Source organism: Temnothorax nylanderi, unplaced genomic scaffold, assembly GCF_030848795.1.
Source record: "Temnothorax nylanderi isolate EJ_2023f unplaced genomic scaffold, tnyl_v1.0 TNYL_tig0044_pilon, whole genome shotgun sequence".
In the NCBI taxonomy this organism is placed as follows: Eukaryota; Metazoa; Arthropoda; class Insecta; order Hymenoptera; family Formicidae; genus Temnothorax; species Temnothorax nylanderi.
The window spans coordinates 1,130,844-1,148,998 of NW_027249106.1; the positions used below are offsets into that span (position 1 = coordinate 1,130,844).

General features: G+C 40.9%; 2 protein-coding genes and 1 long non-coding RNA gene across 8 annotated transcripts; 2 read left to right on the forward strand and 1 right to left on the reverse strand.

The window, feature by feature from the left end:
- Positions 1-6,547: 6,547 nt before the first annotated feature.
- On the forward strand, positions 6,548-17,781 carry LOC139771814 (uncharacterized). 4 transcript variants are annotated; one of them, XM_071704899.1, is made up of 9 exons: positions 6,548-6,679; positions 6,821-6,926; positions 7,026-7,150; positions 7,403-7,525; positions 15,427-15,717; positions 15,834-15,942; positions 16,165-16,512; positions 16,591-16,912; positions 16,987-17,781. In XM_071704899.1, the coding sequence occupies exons 4-9, from the start codon at positions 7,521-7,523 to the stop codon at positions 17,514-17,516; spliced, it is 1,605 nt and encodes a 534-aa protein (XP_071561000.1). In that variant the 5' UTR covers positions 6,548-6,679; positions 6,821-6,926; positions 7,026-7,150; positions 7,403-7,520; the 3' UTR covers positions 17,517-17,781. The 4 variants fall into 4 exon arrangements, with proteins under 4 accessions (XP_071561000.1, XP_071560997.1, XP_071561002.1 ...); XM_071704896.1 differs by having other exon boundaries at positions 6,548-6,926; XM_071704901.1 differs by lacking the exons at positions 6,548-6,679; positions 6,821-6,926; positions 7,026-7,150; positions 7,403-7,525 and adding an exon at positions 14,576-14,844.
- Positions 7,648-15,225, reverse strand: LOC139771813 (cytochrome P450 6k1-like). 3 transcript variants are annotated; one of them, XM_071704894.1, is made up of 8 exons: positions 15,055-15,225; positions 12,614-12,700; positions 10,582-11,110; positions 9,914-10,336; positions 9,539-9,732; positions 9,005-9,305; positions 8,752-8,888; positions 7,648-8,514 (listed from the first exon to the last, which is right to left on the reverse strand). In XM_071704894.1, exons 1-8 carry the CDS (start codon positions 15,223-15,225, stop codon positions 8,476-8,478), a joined length of 1,881 nt encoding a protein of 626 aa, XP_071560995.1. In that variant the 3' UTR covers positions 7,648-8,475. The 3 variants fall into 3 exon arrangements, with proteins under 3 accessions (XP_071560995.1, XP_071560994.1, XP_071560996.1); XM_071704893.1 differs by having other exon boundaries at positions 7,648-8,888; XM_071704895.1 differs by lacking the exon at positions 7,648-8,514 and having other exon boundaries at positions 8,676-8,938.
- On the forward strand, positions 9,187-13,442 carry LOC139771819 (uncharacterized). Its single transcript, XR_011717993.1, has 2 exons — positions 9,187-9,323; positions 9,616-13,442. It is a non-coding gene; the product is annotated as an uncharacterized lncRNA (long non-coding RNA).
- Positions 17,782-18,155: the final 374 nt, after the last annotated feature.

Below are 18,155 nucleotides of genomic sequence, written 5' to 3' on the forward strand. Positions count from 1 at the left end.
GAGATGTCGAGGGCGTCGAGGCGAAGGTACCTCGTACGGCAATTGCGAGTCGTGACGTGTCGTGAGTGATTTGTAGTTTCGTCGTGATATTCGCGGGCGATAATCGCTCGTCCCGGCCCGGGCCGCCATATGTCGCTGGACCATCGAATGTGCGTGGCATTCATTTACGCGGCATATCTCGAATCGTGTCGTGCTTTGAACGTGCTGTGTGCTGTGCCGGAATTGTCGTGCGATTATCCCCGATTCTTTTCGAAGAGCGGAAAGAGGGCCGAGTGACAACGTGAAATCGTATCGTGATTCAAGTAAATGATTCAAGTAAATAGCACGCTGTGATACAACGATACAACGCTCGTTCGTGAATATTTCTTATTTTTGTGACTCGTGTATTTCGTGCCGCGTATAATCGCGACTCCTTATCGTGCAAAGCATGCATTAATAGTACTTACCTTCGCGAGATTTACGTGCTCGATACCGCGGCGTAATGTGCATACGATATTCAATCTTAATTGTGGTTTTGTTTAATCAATCTATGTTACCTGTTTTTATATTACTACAGAGTAAAGTACTTCCTTCCCATGGGTACGACCTTGGCGAGGTGGGAAGGCCCAGTACCCAGTACGAGGATTTTACCCAAGCAAAACTCTTGTTCTGCTTGGATAAAAATTCAAAGACGGGGAAGCTAACGTACCCTCGTCCGCCGATTTAATTGAATAAACGAACCGCAGCCGGTTCGTCGCGTTTGCTTCGGGAGTGCCGTTCAAGTATAATCGGACTAAAGGACTTTTTTAAACGGGAGTGCCGTACAGTATCGCGCGAGAAAGACTTTTAATGAAATTAGTCCGCGCGCGATTGTAGTTTATTATCCGCGAGTGTTTCTCGCGAGTGTCCTGTGCGCGATGAGAGGAGGAAGCCTGACGTCCTGAGAGGAGGAGGAGGTCTGAGAGAGACATCGGGCCCCGGCGGAGCAACCTTGGGGTAAGTATCATCTTTTATCTGCATAAAATTAATAGTTTTTCCTCATTTATTCGGAGTTTTATTTCGATAAGCTAAAACTAATTAGAAAAAAAGAAATTATTTAAAATTTTATAAAAATTTATTTTTGTAAATATTTTTTCCGGAAAATAGATAATTATATCAGTGAATCTAATTGAAAGACGAATTTAGATGCGCGTAAAATTATGTGTATTTTTTGAAACATTTATCATTTTCAGCGCCTCTTTAATTTATATCTTTCGTTTTTGTTACAGTATCATCGTAGTTACGTGGCCGAATTACTCCGCCCGTTGCGCATCGGATCGGTGAGTGACGAATTTTTTACAATAATATGGGGTAACGAATTTGTGAGACCTATATTAGATATATTTATGTATTGTATCCACATAATAATACTATAGATAAATGCGACTTCTTACAAATTCGTTGCTCTAAAATGGATAGACTAGATCAGACTAGGCTAAATAATTAATCCTGGAGCATCATCATTATTTATCGATTTATTGTGCTTACGGGAGAATGCATCCATAAGCACATACGTTATGTCGATGCATTATTTATTAATGCATCTAATGTTATTTGTATCGCAGAACATGCGAAGTATACCAGTCGCCTGAAATTTATAGGCAATTATTTAAATTTGGCAAATATACACGGAGAAAAAAATAATGTTGTATCAACAGCCTGAGTCTAATTGGAAATAATCTTGTTAATTCAATACATTATGCTTTTGTTTTAATGAAATAAAACAAGATTATTTCCAATTAGACTAATGCTGTTGATACAACATTATTTTTTCTCTGTGTATATTTTATTGAGGACGAGCATGGCCTAGTAGACAGCGCACTGGTCTATTGAGCCAAAGGTCCCGGGTTCGATTCCCGGTAGAGCTAGAAAAATTATATTCGCTCGTTCTCCTCTTCCGGGAAGATATAATCACGACGATTTTTATTAGAACGCGATTAACATAAAATTCTTTCATTTCTTGATAATATAATTCTGTTTTACTTTCCATTGCTGCTGTGTATTAATTCTTGGACGAATACATTAATTACGCGTATCATTGTAAAATTAAAAGCAAAATTAAGTCACTTAATTAAGATTTTATTAACGATCCAACGTAGTTGTTTATTTTTTTCCGATATGATTAACGCGCGCTTATTAACGATCGCAACGATTCGTAATCAACCGCAACATTATAATCATCTACCGGCGCTGTGACACGCGGCGCGACCTCCCCCCCTGCTCGCTCGACCGTATAAATCGGCGCGTTGTCTACCGGCGGCAGTGACACGCGGCGCGACCTCCCCCCCTGCTCGCTCGACCGTATAAATCGGCGCGTTGTCTACCGGCGGCAGTGACACGCGGCGCGACCTCCCCCCCTGCTCGCTCGACCGTATAAATCGGCGCGTTGTCTACCGGCGGCAGTGACACGCGGCGCGACCTCCCCCCCTGCTCGCTCGACCGTATAAATCGGCGCGTTGTCTACCGGCGGCAGTGACACGCGGCGCGACCTCCCCCCTGCTCGCTCGACCGTATAAATCGGCGCGTTGTCTACCGGCGGCAGTGACACGCGGCGCGACCTCCCCCCCTGCTCGCTCGACCGTATAAATCGGCGCGTTGTCTACCGGCGGCAGTGACACGCGGCGCGACTTCCCCCCTTGCTCGCTCGACCGTATAAATCGGCGCGTTGTCTACCGGCGGCAGTGACACGCGGCGCGACTTCCCCCCTTGCTCGCTCGACCGTATAAATACGCGCGTTGTCTACCGGCGGCAGTGACACGCGGCGCGACTTCCCCCCTTGCTCGCTCGACGCGGTGTTAGGGTCACTCGTGGTGGTTTTAGCCGGTAGGCTGCGGGGAAATGGCGGAACTTTAATGTTCTGCTCTCCGCAGAATCCGGCACTCCCCCCGCCCCGCCCCGGGGAAGGGGGGGTCTTCCTCCCGAAAGGGGGGTCACTGGTCACTCAAACCCCGGAAGAATAGAGGCACTCCCCGACCAGTGGTGCTCCCCGATCGGTGGCACAGCCACCGTGACTGGTTGCCACTGCTGACGGGTTGCCTCCAGGACGTCGTGGGGATTCCAGTGATGGAAGATTTCCACCACGTAAAAAGAAAAAAAAAAAGCTACTTAGTTAAAACGTAGGGAATAATTTTTAATTCCTTTCAGCAATTACATTTCCATTAAGCGAGAAGAGTCAAGAAACATTTTGACTATATTGCAAAAACGTTGTAAAATTGATGCAATATAGCTGAAATGCTTCTTGATTTTTCTTGCTTAAGGGATGAAGTCACACTGCATTGCCACGAGTCTCAATGTGGCTCGAGTCTGCAAAAGACATCACGCTTGAAAAAAATTAAGCGTGTAAAAAATTTTGTCTGCTAAAGACATCACGCTGATAAAGTTAAGCGTGTAATAAATCTTCCCTCCAGGGGGTGGGGGGAGTCCTCCCGGACCCTTTAGGGGCACGGGGGAGCCCTCCACTACGGGTTTTGCGCACCCGGAGTACCCGAGCACACAAGTACCGCAATCTACGGCAGCCCTACGGGTCTGTCGTGGACCGGGGAGTCCTTTTAAGGACTCGCGAGGTAAGCGGCCTCTATAAAAAGTCCGCTCGGCTGGTCGGAGCCGTGAGAGAGGAGCTTAGGCTCTCCTAACCGACCTAAGGGAAGGAAAACCCTGACAGAAAACCTCCTAAGGGTCTGCCTTCGGCGACATCACGCTTTTCTCCAGTAGTGAGCGTGTAACAAGTAAATCCTCCTAAGGGTCTGCCTTCGGCGACATCACGCTTTTCTCCAGTAGTGAGCGTGTAAAAAATAAATCCTCCTCCTGTCTGCCTTCGGCGACATCACGCTTTTCTCCAGTAGTGAGCGTGTAAAAAATAAATCCTCCTCCTGTCTGCCTTCGGCGACATCACGCTTTTCTCCAGTAGTGAGCGTGTAAAAAGTAAATCCTCCTCCTGTCTGCCTTCGGCGACATCACGCTTTTCTCCAGTAGTGAGCGTGTAAAAAGTAAATCCTCCTCCTGTCTGCCTTCGGCGACATCACGCTTTTCTCCAGTAGTGAGCGTGTAAAAAGTAAATCCTCCTCCTGTCTGCCTTCGGCGACATCACGCTTTTCTCCAGTAGTGAGCGTGTAAAAAGTAAATCCTCCTCCTGTCTGCCTTCGGCGACATCACGCTTTTCTCCAGTAGTGAGCGTGTAAAAAGTAAATCCTCCTCCTGTCTGCCTTCGGCGACATCACGCTTTTCTCCAGTAGTGAGCGTGTAAAAAGTAAATCCTCCTCCTGTCTGCCTTCGGCGACATCACGCTTTTCTCCAGTAGTGAGCGTGTAAAAAGTAAATCCTCCTCCTGTCTGCCTTCGGCGACATCACGCTTTTCTCCAGTAGTGAGCGTGTAAAAAGTAAATCCTCCTCCTGTCTGCCTTCGGCGACATCACGCTTTTCTCCAGTAGTGAGCGTGTAAAAAGTAAATCCTCCTCCTGTCTGCCTTCGGCGACATCACGCTTTTCTCCAGTAGTGAGCGTGTAAAAAGTAAATCCTCCTCCTGTCTGCCTTCGGCGACATCACGCTTTTCTCCAGTAGTGAGCGTGTAAAAAGTAAATCCTCCTCCTGTCTGCCTTCGGCGACATCACGCTTTTCTCCAGTAGTGAGCGTGTAAAAAGTAAATCCTCCTCCTGTCTGCCTTCGGCGACATCACGCTTTTCTCCAGTAGTGAGCGTGTAAAAAGTAAATCCTCCTCCTGTCTGCCTTCGGCGACATCACGCTTTTCTCCAGTAGTGAGCGTGTAAAAAGTAAATCCTCCTCCTGTCTGCCTTCGGCGACATCACGCTTTTCTCCAGTAGTGAGCGTGTAAAAAGTAAATCCTCCTCCTGTCTGCCTTCGGCGACATCACGCTTTTCTCCAGTAGTGAGCGTGTAAAAAGTAAATCCTCCTCCTGTCTGCCTTCGGCGACATCACGCTTTTCTCCAGTAGTGAGCGTGTAAAAAGTAAATCCTCCTCCTGTCTGCCTTCGGCGACATCACGCTTTTCTCCAGTAGTGAGCGTGTAAAAAGTAAATCCTCCTCCTGTCTGCCTTCGGCGACATCACGCTTTTCTCCAGTAGTGAGCGTGTAAAAAGTAAATCCTCCTCCTGTCTGCCTTCGGCGACATCACGCTTTTCTCCAGTAGTGAGCGTGTAAAAAGTAAATCCTCCTCCTGTCTGCCTTCGGCGACATCACGCTTTTCTCCAGTAGTGAGCGTGTAAAAAGTAAATCCTCCTCCTGTCTGCCTTCGGCGACATCACGCTTTTCTCCAGTAGTGAGCGTGTAAAAAGTAAATCCTCCTCCTGTCTGCCTTCGGCGACATCACGCTTTTCTCCAGTAGTGAGCGTGTAAAAAGTAAATCCTCCTCCTGTCTGCCTTCGGCGACATCACGCTTTTCTCCAGTAGTGAGCGTGTAAAAAGTAAATCCTCCTCCTGTCTGCCTTCGGCGACATCACGCTTTTCTCCAGTAGTGAGCGTGTAAAAAGTAAATCCTCCTCCTGTCTGCCTTCGGCGACATCACGCTTTTCTCCAGTAGTGAGCGTGTAAAAAGTAAATCCTCCTCCTGTCTGCCTTCGGCGACATCACGCTTTTCTCCAGTAGTGAGCGTGTAAAAAGTAAATCCTCCTCCTGTCTGCCTTCGGCGACATCACGCTTTTCTCCAGTAGTGAGCGTGTAAAAAGTAAATCCTCCTCCTGTCTGCCTTCGGCGACATCACGCTTTTCTCCAGTAGTGAGCGTGTAAAAAGTAAATCCTCCTCCTGTCTGCCTTCGGCGACATCACGCTTTTCTCCAGTAGTGAGCGTGTAAAAAGTAAATCCTCCTCCTGTCTGCCTTCGGCGACATCACGCTTTTCTCCAGTAGTGAGCGTGTAAAAAGTAAATCCTCCTCCTGTCTGCCTTCGGCGACATCACGCTTTTCTCCAGTAGTGAGCGTGTAAAAAGTAAATCCTCCTCCTGTCTGCCTTCGGCGACATCACGCTTTTCTCCAGTAGTGAGCGTGTAAAAAGTAAATCCTCCTCCTGTCTGCCTTCGGCGACATCACGCTTTTCTCCAGTAGTGAGCGTGTAAAAAGTAAATCCTCCTCCTGTCTGCCTTCGGCGACATCACGCTTTTCTCAGCAGTGAGCGTGTAACAAATAAATCCTCCTCCTGTCTGCCTTCGGCGACATCACGCTTTTCTCAGTAGTGAGCGTGTAAAAATAAATCCTCCCCTGTCTGCCTTCGGCGACATCACGCTTTTCTCAGCAGTGAGCGTGTAACAAATAAATCCTCCCCCTGTCTGCCTTCGGCGACATCACGCTTTTCTCAGCAGTGAGCGTGTAATAAATAAATCCTCTGTTAGGGTCACTCGTGGTGGTTTTAGCCGGTAGGCTGCGGGGAAATGGCGGAACTTTAATGTTCTGCTCTCCGCAGAATCCGGCACTCCCCCCGCCCCGCCCCGGGGAAGGGGGAGTCTTCCTCCCGAAAGGGGGGTCACTGGTCACTCAAACCCCGGAAGAATGGAGGCACTCCCCGACCAGTGGTGCTCCCCGATCGGTGGCACAGCCACCGTGACTGGTTGCCACTGCTGACGGGTTGCCTCCAGGACGTCGTGGGGATTCCAGTGATGGAAGATTTCCACCACGTAAAAAAAAAAAAAAAAAAAAAGGGACCTAGTTAAAACGCAGGTAGGGAATAATTTTTAATTCCTTTCAGCAATTACATTTCCATTAAGCGAGAAAAGTCAAGAAACATTTTGACTATATTGCAAAAACGTTGTAAAATTAATGCAATATAGCTGAAATGCTTCTTGATTTTTCTTGCTTAAGGGATGAAGTCACACTGCATTGCCACGAGTCTCAATGTGGCTCGAGACTCCTATCTGACCCGGAGGTGGGGGTGGATTTTGCGGCCGGAACAGCATGAAAGAAAGTGGTGAGTGTAATTGATTTTCACGTACTATGTCACTTATGTCCAAAAATTTTCTATCTCTTCTGTCTTTACTTAATCGAATCGTTCATTTGAATGTTTCAGAAAATAACGACGCAGAAGGTGACATCGGAGCAGCGAGGGAATCCTGCGTAGCTGACATTCCGAGCACTCTGAGAGGAGGAGGAGGCCTAGGATAGGCATCGGGCATCGGCGTACCAACACTTCTGGTAAGTGTTACTTTTTATTTTTTTTTAAGATATAGAATCCCTCTTTGTGCTTATTCAGTTCTTACATTAAACCGTGTTTCGGAATTTAAATTAGTAAAAAGAAATATTTTGAAAAATTTGATTCAAGTTGATTCTAACGTAGAAACCTTTTTCGAAGAAGTAATTTAAAATATAATATTACTCTGAATAACGAATAAGATGTTCGATTCGCGTGACACGTATTTAATCGATTCGATTATTTTTATGTTACAGAAAATGTCCACGCGGGAAGGAGCAACGTTGCTTCGCATCGAGGGAACACGAGGGACATCCCGAGCAGCCTGAGAGGAGGTGGAGGCCAGGGAGAGGCATCAGGCGCCGGCGGAACAACATGCGGTAAATATAATTGGTTTATATATATTGTGTTTCGCGGAAAGTTTAATTAATCGGTTTTTCAATCGAATAGTAGGTTTACCATTTGCGGTTAGGAAATATAAATAATGTTCTCTTCTCATAAATATTTGATCACGACTATTTATTATACTGTATTTTTGTCCTCGCGTTATTATTTGTTTTTCAGTTCTGTCCAAGGTCTCGTCTGTAATCGTAAGTTCATTGAATGTTGTGTCTATATCTTCTTCACTGTCGCTGTCTCCTTCTTCCTCACTTCGTTCTACCTCCTCTTCTTCCTCGGAGTCGCCATCGTCAGTAACTTGATCTTCCTGGTCGTCTTTCGGTTTGTCGTCGTTGGTTCTTTCCTCTGTAATTTTCGTGTGGTCCTCGCAATAATTTACATGCGTAGGCTTATTTTGATAAATCTCATAATTTTCACAATCTCCTGTTAAACTATTTAGTATTTCTAAAAGATTAGATGGTACAGTTATTTGTGAATTTAAAGTATTTATATTTTCATTGTCGCTAATTAAAGAATTCATGTCATTGTTGTTAATGTTTTCTAAGGATGTTTCTATTTCAAGTGTTTCGTTTTGAGTGTTATTTATAATGTTTGACGATTCGAAAGGTGAAGATTCAGTATTATTTATCTGATTTATTGGATCATTGTGCATTTCTAAAGATTAATTATTATTTATCTGATTTATTGAATTATTGTGTATTTCTGCATGGACTATGTATTCAATAAACGGCGGTTCTTCTAATTTTTTCTTAGTAAAAGGTATGCTTTCTCCTTCCGATTTCTCTGCATTACGTGTTTGCATTCCTGTAACTACCGGCTCTGGTTCTTCTATCATCATTCCCCTTCTTGGCGAAACTGGCAAAGGTTTAGGATTAGCATTTCTTTGTCTTGCTTCATCATCTTCTGGGCACTCTTCTATTAATTTTTATATTTAATCATACAGATTTCTTATCAAAACACTGATTGCGTCCTTAAAGTAAAAGGATAATTGTATATTTATTTTAACTAAAAACGTATTTTGTTCTAAATAACATTAGTATTAACCCTTTAGGGGCCACACATCGATCCCGATCGTCCCTGATGAAAGTTTTTTACTTTCTTTTAGTTTTTTTATTTTTTTAGTTTTTTTAGTTTTCTTTTTTGACTGTACATAATTATGTACACAGCCCGCTAAAGGGTTAATTTTCTGGACCTTGAGATATAATACATTGTTTAATGGCACTGTCATGGGTCCTCTTGGATCAATTTTTACTGGTATCGAAGTTTTCTCGCACCGTGTCATCTTGTATTTACTCAATATTATAAGCAGGACTAACCTCGTTTGAACAAGTCCGAATTTCTCGGCTACAAAATATATAAGTGTATGTAGTCTATATTATGTTGATGAAGAAGAACTGAAGAAATATGTATTAATATCTTAATGTAGGATATAGAGATTATATTAAAATCGATTTTCTTACCCATACAAAAACGTTCGCCTCTTCCGAATGGGATATAGACGTCTTCCGGTATGTTACGTTTGTTCCTCTCGTTAAATCGCTCCGGATCAAATATATTAGGATTGCGGAAATATTTTGAATCATAGTGTAGGCCAAGTAACGAAACGTAAACCGGCGTACCCTCCTCAATTACGAGATTGTGCTCCGGCACTTCATAATTTTTCTTAGCCATGTAATTTAGGAATCCCAATGGCGGGTACATTCTCAAAGTTTCTGAGACCACCATATCGAGATACGGTAATGACAGTGAGTTTGGCTCCATCTGGTAATAATAAACAAGGTATAAAAATAATTTTTCATTCAAATTATAATTACAAATAGTCAAATAAGACTTTATCTTGATTTTTAGTTCATTTTCTGTGACTTAAAATATATTTTCTTTGCATTATAAGCCATAAATGTATATACAATTAAATTTAAAAATATATATCACTAAAAATAATTTACAAAAATAAAAAAATTACGAAAGAGACTCAGCGGATGATAGTCGCATACCATGCTATGTGTAACTCTTCCATTGGATTTCTTCAGTACCTCGAGTATTTCATTTCTTAGAGTGTTCTGAATTTTAGGTTGCAATGCGAGTTCATACAACGCGAAGGCCACAGTCGTTGAGATGGTTTCAAAACCAAATAAGAAGAAACTAGATGCTTGTGCCAAAAGATCATCTTCTTCGACATGTTCAAGTCCTGAAATTTAATTTATCTATAAAGTTCTAAAAGCTTTTGATACTTGCCGTGAATAAATTCGTTTCTCATGATTATTGATCAAACATGACGGTTACTCTGATTTTGTTATCGCAAGCCGTTATGTTACACATCTTTATTTATTCTTTTATATAAATTATGTCAACGTAATTATTTGGCTTACTGAAATTTTCAATGTATCTCCATCCAGGATCATTCCACTTGATGTCGACTAGAATATCGATGAGGTCGTATCTCTTATAATGGCGCGGGTGAGGATACGGAGGATACTCAGATTCGTCCCATTCCGATATATAACTACGGCGATCCAGCATTGTCTCCCAGAAAATTTTGCGCATAAAATCGGTTGTCTTCTTACCAAACACTTTTAGTTTAAGAAAACGAGTTAGATTTGGTAGGAAGAATATTGCGAGCATCTTCCAGGTGCGCCTATAATTATTTTCTAACATCGTTTTGGCATGTCTGCTATAATCGGAGTCTGGATTTTGAAACGTGTTCACGTCATCGCGTCCAAAAACAATGCTCCATATCACATCCATGGTAAATTTTGTACTTACGTCCATTACGTCTATTATTTGTCCATTACCTGCCGGCAATGTTATCAGTTGATTAAATCTGTTTAGCCTGCAGATATTATACTGATTTTCGCATTTTTTACTATATTAGAAGAGGACAAGCAAACATCTACGTGTGCATTAGAGTAACATAAAATATCTTAATACTACAAAAATTTTACAGATGATTGTAATTATAGTCACAGTCTTTATCCTGTTTTCTCGTCTTTTTACATTTCTTAATTTCAAGGATTACTTAATATACCCTCCAACTTACCATTTAATTCCAATGAGTCAAGATATTCAACTAAATGCTTTCCGCATTTCGGGTCAAATGCATACATCTGTACATCATCGTTAAAAAAAAATTGCATTATTTTGTCTTTCCATTTAAAGTGATCTTCTCTCGTGAAGAAGAGATTGGCGTAACCAATACGATCCTTTGGATCGGCCGAGGAGTATCGATTGTCAAAATTAGAATCTGCTGTGAGGACGTGTCGAATGACTTTGCGATCGCGAAGCAACAAGAAGGGCTTGTTAAAAATGTAGAGACCTATATAAGGTACATCCTTCTTTCGCTCGTAGAGTTCTTTTAAAAAGTATGATGGGGATTTCTTCAGGAATAGACACTCTTTGAAATTGCCAAAGAATGGCGTTGGCGGTATTTGCAGAACACCTCGTTTTTCCCAGTACTTGAAATTGCGAGTTATGTAAAGGTAAGCATTGTAAGCGATTACAATGAGAGTTATGAGAATTATGCCATCCAGGATCCAGTACTCCGTTATGAGCGCCATTTCGTAGTTTCTCTATAAAAATATGTTTCTTACACTTGTATAGTTAAAGAGAATGTAATATTTTAATAATTTGCGAGATTGAGGAGATATTAGTATATCATTAAAAGAAAATAATGGTTAATTGATATTTAAAAAAAAATGCTTTTGGGAACTCTAAAAATATGGGCAATTGCTATTTAACAAAGACACAAATCATTTTTTCTGGATATCTGCAGTTGTAACATGATTATTTGATTCTATTTATTTCCAAACTGTTTTGTTAACGCGATGTTTGTAATTTAACTTCCCGCGGAATTCGATTTAGTTTCTTATATCTTATATGCGTTTCAGCTACGTATCTGATTCTAAGAATATTAACCGGTAACGAAAAAAGTATAGGCCTTGAAAGTCTAGCGCGATTAGTTGTGCATGAGTTAACGTTATGTAATATTTAATTAATAATTCAATACAAATTGTGTACGTTTCGGCTCAATTTTGAGCCATCTTCAGGCGACGCGGTGATGGGTAAATTAAATAATCTTAAGCTTCCCGACGAGCATAAAATAAATATATAAAAATTGAACAAAAATAAGAAATACGCTCTTTATATATATCATATTTCAAGCTTAAGGAAAATAAGAGCAAAATGCCGTTGTTAAAGCGAGAGATATAAAATACAAAAATTAACTTTAATACAAACATAAATACAAATTACAGACGTTTTGGTCTCAAGCTTTAGACTCTATTCAATGTAACAATTAAAATTTGAAACAATATAAGAGGATAGGGCTAGCGAACAAAGCTGGGTATACGTGCTTAAAATATGTATTATATGTATTTCAGTAAACTGAAAGAACACATGTTCGACCTTCAATACGATCATCTTCAGTGCGCAATATACCGATAAGAATTATTCCAACGGAAAAACTTGAATTAGTATATCGGTTTTTAATTAAGTTTTTTTTTATAATTAAGAATTGAGCCGATAAATTACATGTGTATTTGACTTTATTGAGAGACATTAAGAGGTTCTCAATAAGATCAGATACTACATATGTAATTTATCGACTCAATTCTTAATTATAATGTAAGATTTTAACTTAAGTTTTTTCCGTTGGAATTCAACGATTGTCTATTTTTCTTTAGATAATTCTTATCCGTATATTGCGTACTGAAGATGATCGTATTGAAAGTCGAAACGTTTGTTTTTTCAGTTTACTAATTTATAATACATATTTTAAGCACTTATACTTAGCTTTGTTCACTGGCTCTATCGTCTTATATAATTTTCAATTATGCAAACTTTGTAACGTTTTAAAATTCGGTTATGATCTTAAAACGAGTCGTCAATAATAACGCATATAAAGTGGAAATGTAGACATGTACTTTAAATCGGTGGTCAGGACGCGAAATTTGTGAACAAAATCACCCGTGGCATTGACTGCTGACTTATAAATCAGAGAAAAAAGACCAAAGAAATTATCTAATAAATATAGTAACTCGTAAGTGTTATATGATAATGTGTAATCTACTTACCAAACAGTCGACTTCGCAATAGTTACTTCGCAATAGTGTTCGAATTCGATACGAGACAATGCTTTCTGTGTAAGATTGGCGCACCGACTGAAGATTTAGCTTTGGTTACAAGGTGAAAAGGATACTAATCTAATATGATGAAGCATTATATGTCTAAAGGAATGGAACTGGTCAATAAATAAAACAAGACAATAAATAAAGACAAATAGAAGATGTCAGTTATGTGGAAGTCTCTCGGTGAATAATCATAACAAAGATCTAATGTAGCCTCTTGTAGGTTAATGCCATTATTTTGCCCTTTAATGTAAAACATTTCAGAGATACTTTTTTTAATGTAGAATTTATCTGGGATGTTAATGTTATTTCAGTCAAATTTTTGCCCATTTGATCTATGTTTTAAACTTTTAAAGCTAGAGGGTAGTCTCTAATATTTTGGCAAACAAGGGAACTTCGCAAAACTGTAAATTCTGTATAGCATGCCAAAAATTAGCAGTCTCCTTTGGGAAATATTAGTAATAAATTTATTAACAATCTTCTTGATCATATAGTTGCTCATGAAAATTAAATAAAGTAAAATAAACTTTGAAATTGTTATTCAATAATTAATAAGAAATAATATAATAATCATATAATAATCACATGTTTTACGTTATGAGAATTTCGTATTATTGTACGCATACCGAATGTTGCATATGTAATTACACGTCGAAAAGAAATATTGTATATAATTTTATTGCATATTATATTTTTAATTTTCTAATGTAACTTTTATAATGTTGTATGTGTATATGGTAAAGTAAATTGTAATAAAATTTTTCTGTACACTTTATATTTTTAATTTTGTAATGTAACTCTTTTATTTTAAATAAAATAGCGAAATAAAATAAATGATAAAAATGTAAAAAAAAACGTATTGTAAATAAAAGAAGACCGCCGATCGGAATCGGCGGGGGTGGTGGTGGGCCTCTATAGATTGATCTATTTATATCGGATGTAATCAGATAAAAACAAGTTACATATATCAGAGGACACTTAAAGATTTTAAATTTTAATTTATATATGTATATGTATAAAGGATTTAAAGGGTTAATAATAGTAACTGTACAATATTGAAGCTAAATAGCGCGCGCATAGCGCGTGTTTGTGATTGTGATATCTAGTTAATATTAAGAATTAATTTAAAACGTAAAAAAATAGAATATCCAGCATAACATATTTATATTTCTATTAATTTTTATATTTAAACATACAGCACTGTACAATATTGAAGCTAAATAGCGCGCGCATAGCGCGTGTTTGTGATTGTGATATCTAGTTAATATTAAGAATTAATTTAAAACGTAAAAAAATAGAATATCCAGCATAACATATTTATATTTCTATTAATTTTTATATTTAAACATACAGATTTCTTATCAAAACACTGATTGCGTCCTTAAAGTAAAAGGATAATTGTAGGGTAGAGCGGGGTCAAAAGTAACGCGGGGCGAAAGTAACAACTCAAATATCTATAGCTAGTTATAGCTATATAGATATAGCTATAGCTATAAGATATAGCTTATAGATATATCTTATAGTTATAGCTTGTTCAGTTTCATCCGTTAACCAACAGACGCATGCGCATCTATGGCTATAACTATATAGATATTCTCTGGTCAGCCTAGTCGCAATCTTGTTGGAATCTTACGAATAACTCGCATTTCTTTTCTAATATTGCGGCCGCAGCCCGCGAGACTATAATATCTCGTCACAACCTTGATATAATTCTTCCTTTTGTCTCCCTACGCCCTACGATGCGCATATATCGCGATCCAGTCCGTAAGATTACCGCGATTGCATTTTTAAACTTTTATCGCAATTTGGTCGCAACCTTGCGTCGGGATTTTGCAAACACCTTACATTTCGTCTTCCTGAAATGTTTCCAGGCAACATCGCGCCGCAATTAATTCGTGAGAATATTGTCGCGATGCGACGGACGATAACGACGATTTCGCAGATTGCATCGCGCGTTCCGAAAGCTTCCCTCAGCTCGCGAACGCACGCAAGCAACGCGAGGCTCCGACGACGCGGAGGTTCAAAAGACGTCGCGCGACATCCAAGAAGCGTCCCCGCGACCCCCGTTCGCGACGTTTTCGGAGGATTCGTCTCAGACCTCGACCTTCGGAAAAAATCTCGGATGCCCGCTCGTCTCGCTCCGACTGCTCCGAAAATATGGCAACGTGATCGTCGCGGTACGTATCCTTCTCTCGACCCTCTCGACGAATCGCCGTCGTCGTCGGTCGTCACCGTCGCGCCGCGACAGATCCGCCGGAAACCCGGAAAGGCCCGGTCGCCTGCTCGCCCGGTTCCCCGCCGAGAGATCTCGGTCTGTCTGTGTTCACGGTTCCCGACGTGTGGCTTCTGCCACGCCAATCAACACGCCAGGCATAATATAACCTCACCGCGCCTCGTCCGAGTCCCGACACTCCCGGCTCCCGGCTTCCCAGTGAACGATGCTGACGCTGACGCCCGTACCTCGCTCGATCGTCGTCGAGTCGAGCCTCGGCCGATCGAGCGACGACGACGACGACGACGATACTTTCGTCACGGTCGCGTCTCTCGCCGATTCGCATCCGTCGTGCTAATCTCCATTCTGACCTTGGTATCGCGAACCTCCTGGCTAAGAAGCTAATCCGCGTCGGGTTCTCTCGAGGCGGGCGGATCGCGTGTTACGATGACGACGGTAAAATTCCACTTGCGTCGACGGAAGAAAAATCGCGGATCTCTATTGAGGATCAACAACCGGCTAATTTCCCTCTCTGACTGTTGCGCAGATTGTTAACCGCTGTTTTTACGATGGACGTGAGCGTTGGGGACAACGACGACGTGTCCTTCCGCCTGGGAGAGATGTTTGACAGCTACGAGGAGCTGGAGCACAAGTTGGACAGAGTCTCGAAACATACCCTGGTGCATTACTGGAGACGAGACAGCAGAACCGTGAGCGGGGCTCATATGAAAACTGCACGACCAATCAGCGAGCGATTGAAGTATTATTCCGTTAAATATGCATGTATCTACGGCGGCCAAAAGTTTCTCCCACGTGGCGCTGGCAGAAGACAATCTCAGTTAGTCTCCAATCGTTTCCTTGAACAACCCATATTAACGATACATTAATATTAACGTTTGCCTAGCTTCAATACGACCTAATTTTTATTTCTACGTTATTACATGTATTATACAGATCCATACGAACAAATTGTCCTGCTCACATTATGGTCAGGGCGTCTAAAGATGGTACAAAGCTGGAAGTGACCAGTGTCAATAATGAACACAATCACGAAATCTCAGAGGTACATTTTAATAATTTGCTTCGCTATATTGTATACAGAATGTCCCATTACGATAGAATTAAGAGAAACATTATTCTACATGCAGAAATAAATCGAGAATGTAGAATAGAAAAGATTTTTCTATTTCATTTTTGAGTCAAGAACTTCAATATCCTGAATTACAATTTTTAACGTAATGCACTAGATAATACGCTAGATTAAAAATGGTATTTTGTGAAATAGGATCTATTTAAGAGACTTCCTCAGGAGAGAAAGCTCTGCGGTGAAATTAAGCAAGAGGTACAAGATCTCATGCAGTTGCATATTGATCGTAAGAGATTGAAAGAGTACGTGCGATTACGCACCAATAAGGTACTGCGGTCCAAAGACTTGTTTAACATAGCAGCGGCTAATAAACAGAAGAAAGATATCACACCGGAACGAGCGTATCAATTGTTTGAGAAAATTCGTAATATCGAAAAGATACAGGCCAGGGGTGGTAGTAGAAAAATGTATTCCGAATCTGAGGACGAAATAGCGCAGACCATAAAAAGAATGAAGAAGGAGCAAGAATCTGCCTGGGGTCAAGACGTAAGACGTATTTATACTCATTTTTTTTGTGTATAATGCCGTAGTATAAATGAAAGAATTTTCTCGGGATATTCTTAGGGACTGTCGACCGAGTTAGAAGTGAGCGAGGGAAACGACGGCGAAGACTCTTACAGCGGTCAACTGACGCAGGAAGAGGTAGTCGATGAGATCGATACGAACGAGGGCGAATTATTGAGAACGAATAATGAAGGCGACATAATAGCGACCGACGGAGAAATAGTAGGCGAGCTGGTAATGGAGAACGGCGATCCGTCGGTGATAGTCGAGTCTATCGTCAACGCCGATGGGTCGGTGTTTGTCGACGAGAGAGAATTCAACAGCTACTGTAACAATCACTTGTCAAACGCGGTAGACGACAGCCAATCGCCGAAGCCACGTGGTAACTTAATTTTTATAATAATTAGTAATTTTATTGTTCATATAGAGATCATAAAACAAGACTACGTACATCAGTTCTAGATATAGAAACGATTACCTCCACCACTACTATCGAGAAAATCACGAAGGAAACGTCCACCTCGCCCAATCACAAATCGCAAACCGACTCTTTGATGCTTGAACAATCACCAAAGTCATCTAGTAGTTTCCAAGAAACAGATTCGAGAATTTGGATCATGAAGGAGGGTACTTGTATGGAAACGGAACCGGAAAGCGGACCCGAGAGCGAGACGAACGTGGCAACCAAGCCGGTCTCGACAAAGCCGGACGCGGAGACATCTGAGGCTGTACTGTCTGACGAAACGAGCCATCAACTGCTTCAAGAGCAACTGGCAGTGTTGCGCGCCGAGAAGGGGAAGCTGTATCACGAGACTGAGATGCTGAAACTGAAGAAGGACAAGCTGAAGCTGCAAATTAATTGTTACTCGAACGAAATAAAGAAGCAGGAGATGGAGAGGGAGAAGCTGAGACTCGAGATCAAGCTGCTTCAATCCAAAGTCATGGAAGACACTAACGATGTATCCCACTACATCTTTGTGCCCTAAACCCCTCCCTGACTCTGTTGTAAAGTGATTGTAAATAATGTCTTGTGTTGTTTAACGAAATCCACTTTCATGTAAATATAACGGACATCAGTTGTATATATACAGATATATATTAGTCGGTTATTTTGAAATGATGAAATGTTACAAACTCTTGTTGGAAGCACAAAATAAGTTTGTTAATTCGAGAGAGAGAGAGAGATATTCCTTGTTGGATATGCGATGGATAACATGTATAATTGTATAGAAATACCAATTTTATTATTGATTTCGTTACGATATTAATTTTTTCTTTTTCTCAATTAACACTGAAACGTTCTATTGAATTCTCAGTTTCGCTATCTTGTAACTTGCAAAAGAAACGACTAATATTTTAACTGTGCACCAACTAATTTTCATGCAGCTCTTTGGTAGCTTGTCAAATGTTCTTCGCGTGAGATCTAAAGATTTTGGCTTTAATTATTTAAAAACGAATATGATTTTTTTACTTCATGAGCTCTAGTCCCATAACTTTAATTGCGAAACTGTGAAATGGACAAAGCTGTACGCGTTACATTCCGCGATACTTCCAAGTTCGTGTTGCGAACTGCGGGATAGTATGGATCTATGGATGGTTCGTCATTTCGATTGTTTTGCAAATAA

Coding starts and splice junctions, on each gene's coding strand:
- LOC139771814 (XM_071704896.1), top strand. Junction 15,943..16,164: donor ACAATCACGAAATCTCAGAG/GTACATTTTAAT, acceptor TTTGTGAAATAG/GATCTATTTAAGAGACTTCC. Junction 16,913..16,986: donor CCAATCGCCGAAGCCACGTG/GTAACTTAATTT, acceptor TACGTACATCAG/TTCTAGATATAGAAACGATT.
- LOC139771813 (XM_071704893.1), bottom strand. CDS start 15,225: ATGCGAATCGGCGAGAGACGCGACCGTGACGAAAGTATCGTCGTCGTC. Junction 9,733..9,913: donor GAGATACATTGAAAATTTCA/GTAAGCCAAATA, acceptor ATTAAATTTCAG/GACTTGAACATGTCGAAGAA. Junction 9,306..9,538: donor GAAGAGTTACACATAGCATG/GTATGCGACTAT, acceptor TATTATTACCAG/ATGGAGCCAAACTCACTGTC.